This window comes from Aotus nancymaae, unplaced genomic scaffold (genome assembly GCF_030222135.1).
Source record: "Aotus nancymaae isolate 86718 unplaced genomic scaffold, 86718_ANA_hifiasm-v0.15.2.pri h1tg000095l, whole genome shotgun sequence".
NCBI lineage: Eukaryota > Metazoa > Chordata > Mammalia > Primates > Aotidae > Aotus > Aotus nancymaae.
This window is the reverse complement of record NW_026988510.1, coordinates 1599710-1616113: the sequence shown is the minus strand read 5'-3', so window position 1 is coordinate 1616113 and position 16404 is coordinate 1599710. Positions and strand designations below refer to the sequence as shown.

General features: G+C 64.9%; 1 protein-coding gene across 2 annotated transcripts in view; it reads left to right on the top strand.

Moving 5' to 3' along the window:
• The window catches only part of ZFPM1 (zinc finger protein, FOG family member 1), an 85104-nt gene that overhangs the window by 46677 nt on the left and 22023 nt on the right, over positions 1-16404 (top strand). For both annotated transcript variants that reach the window (XM_064369932.1, XM_064369931.1), the window contains exon 4: positions 14192-14325. In XM_064369932.1, the coding sequence (XP_064226002.1) occupies positions 14192-14325 (134 nt within the window). The remainder of the gene's footprint in view (positions 1-14191; positions 14326-16404) is intronic.

Genomic DNA, 16404 nt, shown 5'->3' with positions numbered 1-16404 from the left:
CTTCCCTCCCCTCTCCCAAGCACTGGCCCTGGGCCTGGCTGCACCTCCGGACCCCAGGACTCCAAATCCTCTCCTCCAAGCAAGGCCCTGTGGGTAGAGCCCCTGGACAGGGTTGAGGTTGGGGCCAAAGCCATCCACAGTCCCCGAGGCCGGCTCCGCTTTGTCCCTGCCTCCCCCACGGCCCCCATAGTACCCCCGTGGCCAGGCCGCCAGCACCCTGGGACCTAGCTGACCTCCCGCACCCACCCTGGCCCTGGCCACACGGAAAACGGCTCCTGGGCCTGGCTGACTTCAGCCTCCACACCTGGAAAGTCGCCTGGGCCTCAGGTCCTGCAGCCGCAGGCAGAGCAGGCAGTCAGAGGGCGGCTCTCGAGTCAGACGGCCATCCCATCAAACCTTCCCCCCATGGAGCTCACCGCGCTCCGTCACTCCCTCACACTTCCATCTGTTGAGTGCCAGCTGTGTGCCAGCCCCGTGATAGACTGTGGGTGCATGGTGAGCAAAACAGACCCCAGTGCGGCCTCCAGAGAAGCCGCCATGGAGGAGAGAGCAGCCTCCGGGGCCACACAGCAGGCAGGGGCGCAGGCGAGGTGCAGGCCGGGGCGCAGGCAGGGGTACAGGCAGGGGTGCAGGCCGGGGCACAGGCCAGGATGCAGGCCGAGGTGCAGGCTGAGGTTCAGGCCGGGGCACAGGCCAGGATGCAGGCCAAGGTGCAGGCCGGGGCACAGGCCAGGGTGCAGGCCGAGGTGCAGGCAGGGACGCAGGCCGAGGTGCAGGCAGGGACGCAGGCGAGGTGCAGGCCGAGGTGCAGGCCGAGGTGCAGGCCGGGACGCAGGCCAGGATGCAGGCCGAGGTGCAGGCCGGGACGCAGGCCAGGATGCAGGCCGAGGTGCAGGCAGGGGCGCAGGCTGGGATGCAGGCCGAGGTGCAGGCCGAGGCACAGGCCGAGTTGCAGGCCAGGATGCAGGCCGAGATGCAGGCCAGGATGCAGGCCGAGGTGCAGGCCGGGGCACAGGTCGAGTTGCAGGCCAGGATGCAGGCCAGGGCGCAGGCCGAGTTGCAGGCTGGGACGCAGGCCGAGTTGCAGGCCGGGACGCAGGCCGGTGCAGAGGCCCGGGGCGGGGTCAACCCAGCTGACTTGGGGAGCAGCAAAGGGGCCGAGGGGCGGGCAGGCAGGACCAGGCATGGCACGTGGATGGGGTGGAGCCTGGTGCCAGGCAGGCTGGGCACAGGGCAGGTCTATGCACAGTGTGGGGGGTCCCGCCTGGGTGGCACCTGGACCCCACTGGCTGGGTAGAGGGCAGCTTGGGGGCAGACGTAGGGAGATCTGGGAAAGGGCTTGGCTGAAGTGGGCGCTGTCTGGCAGCCTGGCAGCAGGCACTGTGTCCCTGTTCACAGATGGGAAACTGAGTCCAGGAGACTTCATGTAGCCTCCCCACCCCCATGCTGGGGAGAGGCTGAGCAGGCACAGAGCCCACAAGCCTGCCTGCCCCCTAGGGGAGGGCCCACGCCCACCCAACCAGCCTCTCCGGGCCCAGCCCCCAGGGTCCCATGGGCTCCCGGACCCCTCCATGGCCCCGTGCCAGCAGAGGGTGAGCGGACAGTGGACGCCCCATGAGAGGCACAGCTGGGGTCCTGGCTGTCCAGCCGTCCCAGCAGTCAGGGGGAGCCTGGCTGCCTGCCGTGCTGCCCGCTGGCCTCACTCACCTTCCGGGAGCAGCTATCTGTGGCCAGGGCAGCCTATCTTGGCCGCAGGCGCTAATCAAGCTGGCTTCCTCCTCCGCCCTCCCACCCGGCTTCCTGCCCCCGCCATCCCCCACCACCGGCCCCCACCCAGGCCCCGCCGTTGCCCTCCCGGCCCCTCCCAGACACATCTCGAGGGCAAGCCCACCCGCGTCACTGGGCGAGCCCCTGGAGCTCCGGCTGCTGCCCAGAGGCTTCCCTCCTGGGCCTGACGCATGGTTGGAGCACAGCCAGCTCCCCTCTGGGCTATGGCCTCTCAGGAAGGCCACAAGGACCCTGAGGATGGTGGGCAGGCGCTGGGCAGGCCACAAGCATGTCGCCGGCAGCTGCTGCCCGGCTGCCCTCGTTCCCACCACCACAGCCCATGTCACCACCAGCGTGGGCACCATGACTGTCACCAGCACAGGAACAGCACTGTTACACGGTGCTGCTGGTCTGGCCACAGCTGCCTCGCTGGTACTGTCCCTGGCACCTCTGGGTCATGCTGTCGTCTTGCTGGGACTGTCATTGTTACTGGCACTGGCTCTCCCGCTGGCACAATGGCAGACCCAGCCTCCAGGTGCCACCTCTCACCGCAGACCTGGGACCCGTCGTGCCCTCTTGTGGGCTCAGGGTCCTCGTCTGTGCGATGGGGACGGGACAGGTCAGGCTGCCCGGGGCTTTTTTTCCCAATTCATCTTCATGGTCAACTGAGATCCTGTCTGCCCTGGGCTAAGCTGGGTCCTGGCACAGTGCTGGGCCAGAAGGCGGTGTCCTCATGTAACCAACAGGCACAACAGCCCTCCCTGTGGGGGTGCAGCCTTGGCTGGGGATGTGAAAGGGTCTCTAAGGCCGGCCCTTCCCCACACTGGCCTGGCTTCTCCACCTCCACCTGCCCCAGGAGGGAAACTGAGGCACTACTGCTGGTGATGGAGATAGTGGTCCTGGGTGCTGGGTCCTCCCCGCGTTGCTGGTGGTGATGGAGATAGCGGTCCTGGGTGCTGGGTCCTCTCCTCAGTGCTGGTGGTGATGGAGACAGCGGTCCTGGGTGCTGGGTCCTCCCCCAGTGCTGGTGGTGATGGAGACAGCGGTCCTGGGTGCTGGGTCCTCCCCCAGTGCTGGTGGTGATGGAGACAGGGGTCCTGGGTGCTGGGTCCTCCCCCAGTGCTGGTGGTGATGGAGACAGGGGTCCTGGGTGCTGGGTCCTCCCCCAGTGCTGGTGGTGATGGAGACAGCGGTCCTGGGTGCTGGGTCCTCCCCCAGTGCTGGTGGTGATGGAGACAGCGGTCCTGGGTGCTGGGTCCTCCCCCAGTGCTGGTGGTGATGAAGACAGGGGTCCTGGGTGCTGGGTCCTCCCCCAGTGCTGGTGGTGATGGAGACAGGGGTCCTGGGTGCTGGGTCCTCCCCCAGTGCTGGTGGTGATGGAGACAGCGGTCCTGGGTGCTGGGTCCTCCCCCAGTGCTGGTGGTGATGGAGACAGGGGTCCTGGGTGCTGGGTCCTCCCCCAGTGCTGGTGGTGATGGAGACAGCGGTCCTGGGTGCTGGGTCCTCCCCCAGTGCTGGTGGTGATGGAGACAGCGGTCCTGGGTGCTGGGTCCTCCCCCAGTGCTGGTGGTGATGGAGACAGCGGTCCTGGGTGCTGGGTCCTCCCCCAGTGCTGGTGGTGATGAAGACAGGGGTCCTGGGTGCTGGGTCCTCCCCCAGTGCTGGTGGTGATGGAGACAGCGGTCCTGGGTGCTGGGTCCTCCCCCAGTGCTGGTGGTGATGGAGACAGGGGTCCTGGGTGCTGGGTCCTCCCCCAGTGCTGGTGGTGATGGAGACAGCGGTCCTGGGTGCTGGGTCCTCCCCCAGTGCTGGTGGTGATGGAGACAGGGGTCCTGGGTGCTGGGTCCTCCCCCAGTGCTGGTGGTGATGGAGACAGCGGTCCTGGGTGCTGGGTCCTCCCCCAGTGCTGGTGGTGATGAAGACAGGGGTCCTGGGTGCTGGGTCCTCCCCCAGTGCTGGTGGTGATGGAGACAGCGGTCCTGGGTGCTGGGTCCTCCCCCAGTGCTGGTGGTGATGGAGACAGGGGTCCTGGGTGCTGGGTCCTCCCCCAGTGCTGGTGGTGATGGAGACAGCGGTCCTGGGTACTGGGTCCTCCCCCAGTGCTAGGGGTGATGGAGACAGCGGTCCTGGGTGCTGGGTCCTCCCCCAGTGCTGGTGGTGATGGAGACAGGGGTCCTGGGTGCTGGGTCCTCCCCCAGTGCTGGTGGTGATGGAGACAGCGGTCCTGGGTGCTGGGTCCTCCCCCAGTGCTGGTGGTGATGGAGACAGCGGTCCTGGGTGCTGGGTCCTCCCCCAGTGCTGGTGGTGATGGAGACAGGGGTCCTGGGTGCTGGGTCCTCCCCCAGTGCTGGTGGTGATGAAGACAGGGGTCCTGGGTGCTGGGTCCTCCCCCAGTGCTGGTGGTGATGGAGACAGCGGTCCTGGGTGCTGGGTCCTCCCCCAGTGCTGGTGGTGATGGAGACAGGGGTCCTGGGTGCTGGGTCCTCCCCCAGTGCTGGTGGTGATGGAGACAGCGGTCCTGGGTACTGGGTCCTCCCCCAGTGCTAGGGGTGATGGAGACAGCGGTCCTGGGTGCTGGGTCCTCCCCCAGTGCTAGGGGTGATGGAGACAGCGGTCCTGGGTGCTGGTGGACCCAGCGCTGGGGGTGATGGAGATAGCGGTCCTGGGTGCTGGGTCCTCCCCCAGTGCTGGTGGTGATGGAGACAGCGGTCCTGGGTGCTGGGTCCTCCCTCAGTGCTGATGGTGATGGAGACAGCGGTCCTGGGTGCTGGGTCCTCCCCCAGTGCTGGGGGTGATGGAGACAGCGTCGTGGGCGCTGGGTCCTCCTGCCTTTGCTGTTTGTCATGGAGTCACCCCCAGCCCAGGAGTGGGATCCTGGGTGGATGAGCAAACCGAGGCTCGGTCAGTTCAGAGCTCACCTGAGGTGGGGACCAGGCCAGCGAGCCCTGCCGTCCTGACCCAGCGTGGCAGCGCCCCCCACCAGTGGTTTGACCCTCCTAACAGCACCGGCCCCTTGTTTATTTATTTATTTCTTTCTCTCTCTGTTCTCCGTCCCTGCACATAACTTTTTATTTCCTCACTGCGCTTTTCCATTACAGCAGCAGTGTACGCAGCCGATAAGATCAGTCCCCGGAGATGGGACAAAGGGGCCGCCATCGGCTGGAGGGCTGGTCATATCCTGCCCGAAAGGGCCGAGCAGGGCCTGAGATGCGGCGAGATGCTATCTTGGCGTTTATTGTGTCTCGTGAGGGCACCTCCCACTTCGGCCCCCCGCCCTCTCCCTCCCAGCCCAGGGGCCCAGGCGCCGGGCACTCAGGACCCGCCTCTGCCCCATAGGCCTGACACCTCCGCGAGTGTCCCTCCGGGTCCCCCAACCCTGTCCCTGTGCCCTGTGGGCGGTTGGGCCGTGGGCATGGGCTTCGGCCCCGGGTTCCCGTCTGGATCCACGCGGGAGCTGCTGTGGGTCTTGAGCTTGTCCCTAGGCTCCCAGAGCCTCACTGTCCCTCCCTGCTCCCCCCAGTGCTACTGGAGACAGTGGCCTTGGTGACCCCATCCCTGCCGAGGGTCGGAGCCCCTGGTCCTGGCTGCCCCAGTGCCACCAGCTGCTGCCTCCCTTGACTCAGCAGTTGACTCCTGGGAATTTATCCCAGAAGAATCGTCCCGGCGTGCAGGCACTCAGGACAGCATGTTGAAGATGGCAAGCCATTTGTTTTTCTTTTCGCTGTCCTGCCACGTTTCTTCCAGAGAAGGAAGATAGTTCTAAGGGCAGCGGAGGCCACGTGGGGGTGCCCATTTGTGGGTCGCCCTGGCACACACGGTGGCTGGACCGCAGCCCTCAGGGATGCCCCGCCCCGCCCCACCGCCTTCAGCTGTCGTTCCGCCAACCCCAGCAGCCTGAAGGCCCAGGGCCCCGAAAATGGGAGGCTAAGTGCCGTCTCTTCATCTCTTCGGCAGGTGGGAGGCGGGGGCTGTTTAGAGGGGCCGGTGTCGCACAGTGTTTGATTCAGGGGCCAGTGGGGATCCTGAGTGGAGATGCCGGGGAGGGTGCTGTGTCCGGGGGACGCCGGCCTGTGCTCCCTGCAGGGCCCCTGCTGCTTCTGGTCTTCCCCACCCTCCTGAGCCCCTGCCTGGCCTGCGTCTGACTCACAGCCACCTGCCTCTCTGTGGGGCCAGGTCCTCTCTGACCCCGGTCTTCTCGTCTGCGCTGGGGAGATCGGCGCCATGACAGCACTCTGTGGCTTCCCATAAAACCACACGCGGCTCTTAGAAGAGGGGACACGATCACAGTTCACGGAAGCACCTCCCGCCTCCGGGGCTCACGTGGGGCTGGGCTCACCCGGCACAGGCCCCATACCCCAGGTAGAGCCCCGGGTGCCAGGCAGACCTCAGGCTCCCGAGGCCTCAGTCTCCCCCTGGCTAGCCCTCCTCCTGTGGAGGTGACGAGTCTGAAGGGTCAGTGAGGCTCGGGGACGGCAGCCTTTACTGGAAGGGACTTTTCCATCCTTAGGGGGTGGCAGTGTCCTGACACTCAGTGGGCGCCAACATTCTCACCAGTACCTGCCTGGGTGTCTACAGCTGCCCCCAGTGGGGTGGGTGCTGCCAGCCTGGGTAGGATGGTCTCACCCAAGGCTGAGACAGTACCCGCGCCCTCACTGGCCTTCTCCTGTTTATGGAGCATAGATGGAGCCCCCAGAGGGCAAATGAACAGTGGGAAGGAAGGGCCCTCCAGGGCATCCAGACCCTGGAAAAACAGGGCTGAGGCTGGGGCGCCCAGGCCGATAGGACACAGATAAGGTAAAGAAAATACATCCTGTGCCAACAGCTTTATCTGACATCCTGCTTCCAGTCACCGATAGGACGAGGCAGGGCTAGGGAGAGCCAGGGACCTCCACCCCAGTTCTTGGGCCTCAGGGTCCCCAAAGACCAGACTGCTAGGGCCTGGGGGCAAATTGGCTCCCTCTCCCCACTTCACAGGCGGAAAGACCAAGGCCTGGGACCCAGGGCATTCAGCCTTCCAGAGCCCCAAGAGCCCTGGAGTCTCCGAGCTTTGAGCCCACGTGAGGCTGTCGTTCTCAGGCTCAGCCCTGGGGAGGCGCCGCAGAGGGGCAGAGATGCCACCCAGGGTCGGGGGAGGAAAGAGCCCCTTGCCGGGCCCTGCCCACAGACCCCTTGGGGCGAATGGAGGGACATGGGCCCCCCGTGCACCGTGAGGCTCTGCCTGCTGGTCCAGCTGCCCTCTGGGTGGTGATGTCTGAGACCACAGCCCCCTTACCCCGAGAACCCCATGGAAGGGGTTCGGACAGGTGAGACCTGGCTCTGAGCTGCCCTCGACGCCTCTGAAAGGGCAGTTCTGGGCCTGAGCACTGCCCGGCTGCCCCGTGGGACCAGGGCCTTGCCCCTTCCCTTAGAGACACCCCCTCTCCAGGATGGGCCGCTGGGCCCGAAGGTGCAAGGGGCCCCCTGGTCTCTGCAGGGGAGCTGGGCCCCACCCTGCCTTCCTCACTATTACCAGGCGGTCCCAGCTCTGCCATTAGCTGGGGCCAGGGTTCAGCCCGATAAAGATGGGCTGTTGTTCTGTGTCAAAAAATCAATAATCCCAGCGATGTTCCCGGCGATAGCAAGAGGAGTTCACAGGCACCAGCTGGCGGGTGGGCGGGGCGGCCGGGGCTGCGGCACCTGGGCCAGCCCTTCCGCTGCTCCCTTGCCCAGCGGCTGACGCAGCTGCTCCACAGTGGACACCAGGCCCAGCCTTGGCCAAGCCCAGTCCAGGCCCCTCCACCTGCTGCTCCTTCCTGCCCGTCTGTAGATGGGCAGCCGGGCCGGCGGGGCCTCCCCGGGGTCCTCTGGCTGGGCCACCTCCCAGGCCTTGCTGCCGTCCTCCTCCATACACAGGCACTCAGATCCACGGTGTCCCAGTGCCTGGGGGACACAGCTGTCAACAGCCCAGCCCTGAGGGCCTGGCAGTCTGTTGGGAAGACAGAGTTCATGAAATCAAGACCTCTGCCCCTTGGTGCCCCCAGGAGGTGGTGAGCACTCTGGGGACCTCAGAGGCACAGAGGAGTGGGAGGACCTGGCCTCGTCCTCCACACTGACGGGTCCTGGCACATTGCCATGTGGACTGGCCCTGAGGCAACGCTGTGCCTGGCACCTGCCTTTCACTGGAACCAGCGCCCCCTGCCGTCAGCTCCCGCTGCCTGCTGACCCCGCCCGGGCCCCCTTCGACATGAGCTCTGAGCACAGCTTGGCAAGAACACTGGACTGGGTGTGTGGGTGCTCAGAGGGTGGGCTCACAGGGCACCAGCCCCACCTCTGACAGAGAGAGAGCTGGACAGGTGCAGCCGCTGGCAGGACCCCCATGGAGCTTCCAGCATCGCCCCACCCTGAGGGACGGCAGCCCCGCAGGCCCAGCCCCCCGCAGCCATCCACTGTTAGTTTGGGGTCCGGGAAACATCTCAGGAAGGCAGCTTCTGGGGTTCAAAGCCCTTCCCTAACCTCTGGCCTGGGGTGAGAAGAAAACCGTTGTCCAGAAGGCCTGGGGCTCTGGACCACCCCTGGGCTCTCCACTGGCCTCCAGGGTGCTCTGAGGGCTTCAGGCCAGCAGAGGCCAGGCACCATGGCCAGGAGGCCAGAGGGAGCCGAGCCAGGCAGAAGGCAGAGGAGACCAGGGCAGTGGGGTGAGGGGAGACCAGGGCAGAGGGCAGGAAGGCCAGAGCAGGGAGTGGGAGACACCAGGGAACGGGGTTGGGGGAGACCGAGGCAAGGGGCGGGAAGACCAGGGCAGGGGGCAGGGGGCACCAAGGCAGGGGGACCAGAGTGGAGGAGCTGGAAGCCTCCCAGGAGGCGGTGGGCCTGGGTCTTCTGGGGCGGGATGCTGGGGGCCTTGGGCAGGCCCCTCCTGTTTTCCCTCAGTGAAATGGACTTGGCTCCAATGCTGGGCTCACAGTAACACAGAAGAATCCAGAAACAACTGAAAGGGGGCTTGGCAAGAGGCTGCCCCAGAGTGGGTGGGCAGGGCGAGCTGTGCCCTGAGTGCGTGTCCGCAGGGCAGCGGCCATCACCAGGTGTGTGCGGGGCACAGCTCTGAGGAGCAGAGCCACTTCCCCAGCGTGGCTGGAGGGCCCAGACGGATGTGACATCTGTTTCTTCAGCAGCAAAGCTGGTCCATTTTTCTCCCCATCCCGAGCATGCAGCTTGCAGGCTCCTCCGCCGCCTCTCCCAGACCCAGCCCTCCTGCAAGGACCCGCCGGGGGGACCCAGGGGGAGTCAGGGTGAGAACCCTCACCAGGCCTCCAAGAGGCGGGCTCCTCTGCAGAGCCCTCGAGTAGCTTTGCCGCCGAGCTCTGGTGCGTCTGTGGCTCCCATGGCCGGCATCTCACCTGCCGGCAGCTCTGTCTCCCTTCTCCCTAGCGGGCGTGAGACTTTTCCTTCCGTCTTGGCTGTCCGGAGTGCCACGGCCGGGGCCACCACTGCAAGTGAGGGCTGGGGTCCTGCTGGCCTTTCCGTGCGGCCTTCTGCCCGGCAGCTCCCATCTGTGACTGGGGAGGGGCTTCATGGAGGGCCTACTGCCTTATGGGTGGCATTCACTGCAAGTGGGGGGTCTGGCCTGGGCTACAGTCCTGGGTTTTCGATCAGAAGGACCTGGGCGTGGCTCTCCCATGCCACTTGCTGGATGTGGAACCTTGGACATAGCCCCCCAACTTCTGTCACCTCTCTCTGTCGTGGGGCCTCAGCTGCCACCCAGATCACAGATTTTTCCAGCCAGGAGGGTCTGACTTTGGAGCTGGTGACCTTGGGCAGGTGACCTTATGCCCTGTGAAATGGCTCCAGGCCCTGGGGGGCCCCCGAGGGCTTTGTGGGAACCAAACTCGTGTGATCAGCCAGGGAAACTGCACGCGGCGTCATGGTGGAGCGTGAGCGCCAGGCCCACACTGTGCTCAGGACAGAGGGCCCGGCTTGCCCCGCCCAGCCCATGCAGCTGACCCCCGGCCACCCTGGTCTGCCTGCCATGTGACCCTGGAGATTCACTCGCCCCTCTGGCCTCGGCGTTGTGTCTGCGTAGGACTGTTGAAAGCCGCTGTGCTCAGGGCCTGCACGGTTGTGCGCCAGCCTCACCGCCAGCCTGCTGACCCACAGAGACTTCCAGAACCCCACCAGTCTGGCCTTTTCCTTCCCTCCCCCTCACTCCTTTTTCTTTCCTTTTTTGTGACTTTTATCAAAGGCAAACAGCATGATCCCTGAGACAGGGCCGCTCCCAACAAAGCCTAGCCTAGCTGGCCTGTGGGAGTCACAGGGTGGGGCCGGGCGGAGTGATGGCACCGATTAGATAAGTCGGTTCTGGGGTGACCCCACGGTGGACACTGACTGCAGAGCCCACCATCTGGGGTGGCTGGACTTGGCGCTGCAGAGGCTGATGGCACAAACAGAGGCTGGCCCTGGCAGGCCAGAAGCCCAGCTGTGTGCAGGAGGGGCCAGGTTCCCGGTCACCCGCACACCCACCGGGTGACGCCTTCACCTGCCTCATCAAGTCACACCTGCGAGCCAGACTGCTGGGGCCATGGGTTAGGTGGGGAGACTGAGGCCTGGGGAGGCCAGGGCAGCTGAGCAGAGTAGCTTCAGAAAGCAGATGACCCGGGTGGAGCCCTGGCATCTCTATCAGAGAGCAGCTTCGGGGTCTTCAGGAGCAACTGCCCTCCCTGCTGTGTGACCCAGAGCTGGTTGCTGGAGTCTCTGGGCCTGCGGGATGGGAGCAGATGCTCCCCACAGGCTGGCATCCACATGCACGTCAGGAGTGGGCCACAGCGCCTGTGCTGGGCACTGTCACCCGAGTTGCTGAGGGAGACCACAGGGGCCTGTAGGGCCTCAGGGGCAGAGCCAGAGCCCAGGGGTGGGGGCCAAGTCCAGGGGCAGCCCTGGGCTGCCCACCTGGTGCAGCTTCTCAGCCCATCTGGGTAGCTAGGAGAGAGAGCAGCGCTTGCCACACCGGCAGACACACCCCCTAACCTCACGGCATGAGCCCATCAAGGGCGCGTAATGCTGGCACCCCCTTCTCCATAGGGGTAGAGGCTCAGAGCACACACAACTGCTGGCGAGCTGGGCAGAGGCAGGACTTGGCGCCAGACCTGTGGATTGCAGACCCCAGCTCTCCCTCTCCGGGCACCCCCAAAAGACCCTGAACTCTGGCCAGACCCACCTGGGCTCCCCTCAGCCAGGCTCACCACTCTGTGGAGTGGGCCCTGAGCCTGGCCCCAGCGCGCAGCGCTGAGCTCTGCTTGGCCCTCGGCCCCCACTGCTTCCCTCCCCACGGGGTGCCGTCAGAGGGTTTTAAGACCCGTGTGGACGTTTCAATCATATAAACAGGCAAAGGCTGGAACGCCTCATTTGGTTCCTTGCAGGGGCTTGGGGGTGAAATTGAATCCCAGCACGGCGTGTTTGTTCTAGAAATGGCATGTGCAGCCTTGTTTGCCTGAATAAATTAGTCCTTGTCCCAGTGCTGTGCCTGTAGTGGCGGCCCTGTACCCCTGGCTGGGCTTACGCATGCGGCCTGGGGTCCACCCCCTCCTCAGGAGACCCGTCTAGAGATGGGGAAACTGAGGCCAGAGCGGGAAGAGTCAGCCATGGGGCCACCAGCCACTCCCTCCCACCTCAGCATCCCCCGGGCACAGGCCCCTCGGCCCCTCACCCTCTCACCCTCACTCACGGACACCTTCACCCATTCCCAGGCTCGAGTCAAGTCCTCAGGAGGCACCCCATCTGCCGGGAGTAGGAGGCCTCACCCGCCCCACTTTCCAATGCAGTTATACTTCTGGCTGGGAGAGGGCGTCTGCAGGAACAGGGGGCTAGAAACAGGTGAGCCAGGGGGTGTTGAGACCACCACGGCCTCTGTGTTCACTTGCACAGGTCGTGTGCTGCACAAGGGCATGGGGGCGAGCTGGGGCTGACGTCAGCCGTGCTCCCCTCACCTATCCAAGCACCTTCTTGGCCCTGCTTCCACCCCCAAGAGGCCAGACAGCAGCCTGAACCCTGGTCCAGGGAGATGGGTTGTCATGGTGACCACCGCCCTGGTCCCCAGCCCCACACCCCTCCGATCCCTGGACTCCCTGGAGGCCCCTCGCCCAGCCCTTGGCCATCCGAGTGGTGGGTTCTGCCCCTAGGCGAGGGGAATGGCCACCTTTATCAGAGCCAGCCCTCTCTGGCGGTGCGTGATACCCAGAAGGGGCAGCCGCCACGGGAAATGCCAGCCACGCTCTTATCTGGGAGACTGGGCCAGCTGGCCCTGGAGCTCCGATTAGGGAGCAGGACCGTTTGCCTGTGGGTACAGCATGGGCCGGGTAGGGTGGGTACCAGCTCTGCCCTCCCCATTCCCCATGAGGGCAGGAGGCAAGCGAGAGCCCAGAGTCGCCAGGACAGGGACCTCAGCACCCCCGAGGTATGTCACGGGGCAGGTGTGGACGCTGTAGGCCACGCTCCTCCTACCCCTCCAAAGGTAGCACCAGCCCTGGGTGCACAGCAGGGGCTCCATGCCCAGCAGGCCTAGGGGCTCTGCTCACAAATGTTCTGGACCCTGAGGGGAAGGCATGTGACCCCCTTCCCTCTCTGAAAGGAAGTCACAGCCACTCGTGGGTCTAGATGTGTCCTCGGGGCCTCTCAGGTCCCTTCGCCCCCCAGCCTCCCTGCCCTCCAGGCCCCAGCAGAACAGAGGTTCCCATGCAGAGCCTACCCCATGCAGCTCCCAGAGTTTCTGGCGGTCCAGATGGGATTCCACACACTTCCCTGTGAGCCAGGTCTGACTGTGGGGTGACGCACAGGCTCACTTAATGGTGGCACTCAGGACCCGCCAGAGGCCGGACAGAGACAGCGACAGATGTGTACACATGGGAGCTCCCCTTCAGGGAGTCTCTTCTCTCCCATGCACACCCCCAGGGGCCAGCCAGGTGGGGGTCAGAGACGCAGGGGCAGCCAGGACAGGAGGGGCTGGGTCCCTACCACCATCACATGCGGGGGGTGCCTTTGGAGCCAGGCCTCCGGGTTTGGACCCCACCTGCCCCACTGCTAGCCACGTCACGTCCAGGAGCCTCGATGTCCTGATCTGTGCAGGGGGATGACTGTTCCCAGTCCCCCGTAGGGCGGTGAGGCGCTGGCTGGCCTGTGTGATGCTGGCACGGCTCACAGCGGTCACCCTACGGTGCCAAGCCTGCAGCGGCAGGGCAGGAGGGCCGCCCAGTGGTCAGAGCCCTGAGCCTGGACCCGGGCATTCTGGGTGGGCTGGCAGTTATGAGGCTGTGACGGCAGAGCTGCTCCTGCCACCCCCAGCCCGCTCTTCCCCTCCTGGGGGCTGATAACGGGGCTCAGGCCTCCTCAGCCTCTCAGTCCTGGTTCGCTGCCATCTTATCTGCCCTGGGGAAGACAAAGACCCAGTTAAAACGTTTTAGCAGGGCCTCCCGGCGTATTTACATGTTATCTCTGCCATTAGGCAAGCGGCTATCTGATCATCAGGCCCATTAAGGCCACAGCCTGCCCAATCGGGGCTCCAGGAAGTGGGGCCGCCACAGCACTGCGGCCAGGGGACCAGGCCAGGCCATGTGAGGCCTCCGTGGGTCCCGGCAGCCCTGGCCACAGCAGAGTAGAGGTGGCCCGGCCTTCCCGGGCGGAGGGTGGGTAGCCTTGGAGGAGCCACTCCCTGTTGCCCGCTGAGCAGGCTTAGGCTCCAGGAGGTGGGCGGGGGCCAGGCGTGTGCGTGTCCTCAGCAGCCGTGCTCAGCTAGTGTGACCGCTCCACCAGCCTCGGGGCTCCAGGTCGGCAGCGCCAGGAGCCTTCCAGAGGTTCCCTCCTGCCGCTGTCGGCCTCTGGGGGCTCCAGGCGACCCTCGTGCTGCCTCCTGTCCCCACCTCCATCTCCTCACGGCCTTCTCTGTCTCTGCTTTTCTGTATCTCTTAGAAGATACTTGTCGTTGGATTTAGGGCCCACCTGATAATCCCACTGATCTCAAGAGCCTTAATCTAATTACATTTGCAAAGACCCTTTTACCGAATAAAGGCGCGTTCATAGATTGCAGGCCGATGTACCTGTCAGGGGCCACCAGTCTGCCGCGACACAAACTCATGCCAACCTTGCATCGGGCGGCCGGGCTCTGTGGGCCTGTCCACCTGCAGCCCCTTCCCCGGGAGAACGACCATCGCGGGGCTCACATCGCTGACACCCAGCCGCGGGCATCCTTATGCTGCATGCCTGCACCCCACAGTGCCCCAGAGACCTTGCTGCAGGGCTGCACAGGACCCCGGGACCCAGCACCTGCCCGGCCCCTGCCACTCAGCCCCAGGCCCCGAGGACTGCCACCCTCCACTGCCCCTTGGGCCGACCCTGGCAGGAGGCGGACTGAACAGGCCCCAGACCGGGCATGCCTCATGCCTGCCATGTCTCTCTGCAGACGAGCTGGAACCGGTGGTGCAGCATGGGCAGAGGCGTGTGCGGGCCCGACTCAGCCTCGCCACGGGCCTGTCCTGGGGCCCATTCCACGGGAGCGTCCAGACCAGAGCCTCGTCCCCTGGGCAGGCAGAGCCGGTAAGGAACCTCCACCCCCACCCCTGCCCACCCGCCTCATTCGCACCCCCAGCCAGGCCCAGCTTAGACGCCAGCCCAGGAGCTGTGGCCAGTTGGTGTGGAGCCTGTGGGGAGATGTGGGCCTGAGACATTGGGACCTGAAGGGCAGGGAGGGATCCACTGCCTGGGGGCCCAGGGAGGCCTTCCTGTGGGAGGTGATATGGGGGTTTTGGTACCTCCAGGAGGACTTCCTGGAGGAGGGGTTCTTTAAGCAGGACCTTGACGGATGAGTGAGCATTGGGGCAGAGGAGAAAGGCGTTCGGGGGAGGGAGGAACAAAGCAATGGCCAGACCTTGGGGTGCCGGGACGGCAGCGACTCCCCGCTGCAGCAGAGGGCAAGAAGGTGGGATGCTTCTGACTCGGGCGCAGCCTCGAGCCATGGTGTCCGTGGCCTCGATACGTGTGTCATCTCCTTGGTGACGGCCCCCGCCTAGCACAGGCTTCCAAGGTAGCTGCTAGACCCGAGCACTTGCTTCTGAGGCCACCTCCTACCTGACGAGTCAGTACGGTCTCCTCCTGAGAGGGTGTCACGGTTTCTTTTAAAATACGTCTCAGCTAAGAAGGGGCGCTGGTGTAGAGAAGCCTGTAGGTCTGCATGGGGCCGCGTCGTGGGCGGCGTAGGGTCTGGGGCCGGGCCTCCGGGCCTCGTAAAGGCCTGCCAGGGTTCCCGTCTGCACCCAGCAGAGGCCTTCTGGGCCGTCCACACAGCCTTTTGCAGCTGAGCAGGCCGACGCTTGTCCCAGGCCGCTCAGGGAGTCGTCGGGAAGCTGGCCCAGGACAGAGGGTGTCCGCCTCCACCAGGCCCCGAGTCTCCCACCGCGATGCTGTTGCCCTGCTGTGTGTCCCCAGGCAGGCCCCTGCCCACTCTGAGCCTCCACCTCCTCAGCCTTTGGGACCCTCAGGGGCGCCTGAGGGTTCTGTGTCTGAGCCTGCAGGCCCTGAGCGGGGAGCGTGGGCAGGGCGACGGGCTTGTCTGTGAAGGAGGGAAGCCCATGGCACCACTGCCTGCCAGGGCAGCTGCGAGGTCACATGAGGTGGTCAGGGTGGTGCTTGCCACAGGGCATGGCTCAGTGGGCACTGCAGCCAGCAGCCCTGCAGGAGGGGTGCCTGCCTGGCCCCATGGCCTGGAGCAGGGGTGGAAGAAGAGCTGTGGACTTGGGCTCCATGGAAGGAGCCACACTTCAGCTGCCCCGCAGGAAGGAAGCTATGGTGTGGAGGGCTGGCTTTGTGGGCACGAGCCCCATCACTGTGCGCACGCGAGCAGCAGCTGACCCTGCTGGGATGCTGGGATGTGAGGACGTTGGCAGGCGCATTTAATGGTTGCCAGGAGGATTGAGTGGATAGAATGGGAGCTCCATGGCTCCCATCCCTGAACTCTCAAAGTGTCATGAAAACCCACAGGTAGTGACCAGGAGCAAAGGCCGTAGGGGCTAAGACTGCAGGCTCTGTGAGTTCCAGACACACCACACGCCCATCCTCACTTCCTTCTCCCCCACTCTATGACGTGGATACTGCCATTCCATTTTACAGATGAGAAAACTGAGGCTCCAAGAGGCTAAGTCAATTAATTCCCCAAGTACCCAGGACCAAACAGCAGAGGGAGAATTGGAACCCACAGCTGCCTATCCCCAGAGACCCTCGAAGGCTCCCTAACGACAGAGCTGTGGGGCTCGTACAGGCCCGGGAGTCATCCCCACGGGCTGCCCTTCACCCTGGCTGCAGTCACCACCCCCCACTCCAGTCCACCTGCCTCCACATTTTGTCCTGCTCCGGCCTGGGGCTCAGGCCATCCTGGGGTTATGGGCACAAGGTTAGAAACCCTCCCAAGTGGGGAGATAACGTGCGGGGCAGGAGGAGCCTCTGAGGCTCTGTGGGGAGCCCCGCCTCCCTGGGGAGGAAGGAGCCCCCCCTAGCTCTTCCCTCCTCTGCTTTATCTCCTGCAGAATTAAATCCTTGATTAACCCTTATCTCCCCGGCAAGGCGCTATCTCCGCCTTGGCGCCCAGCGTCCAGACACAGTGTCTAAGATGATTGATTTCTT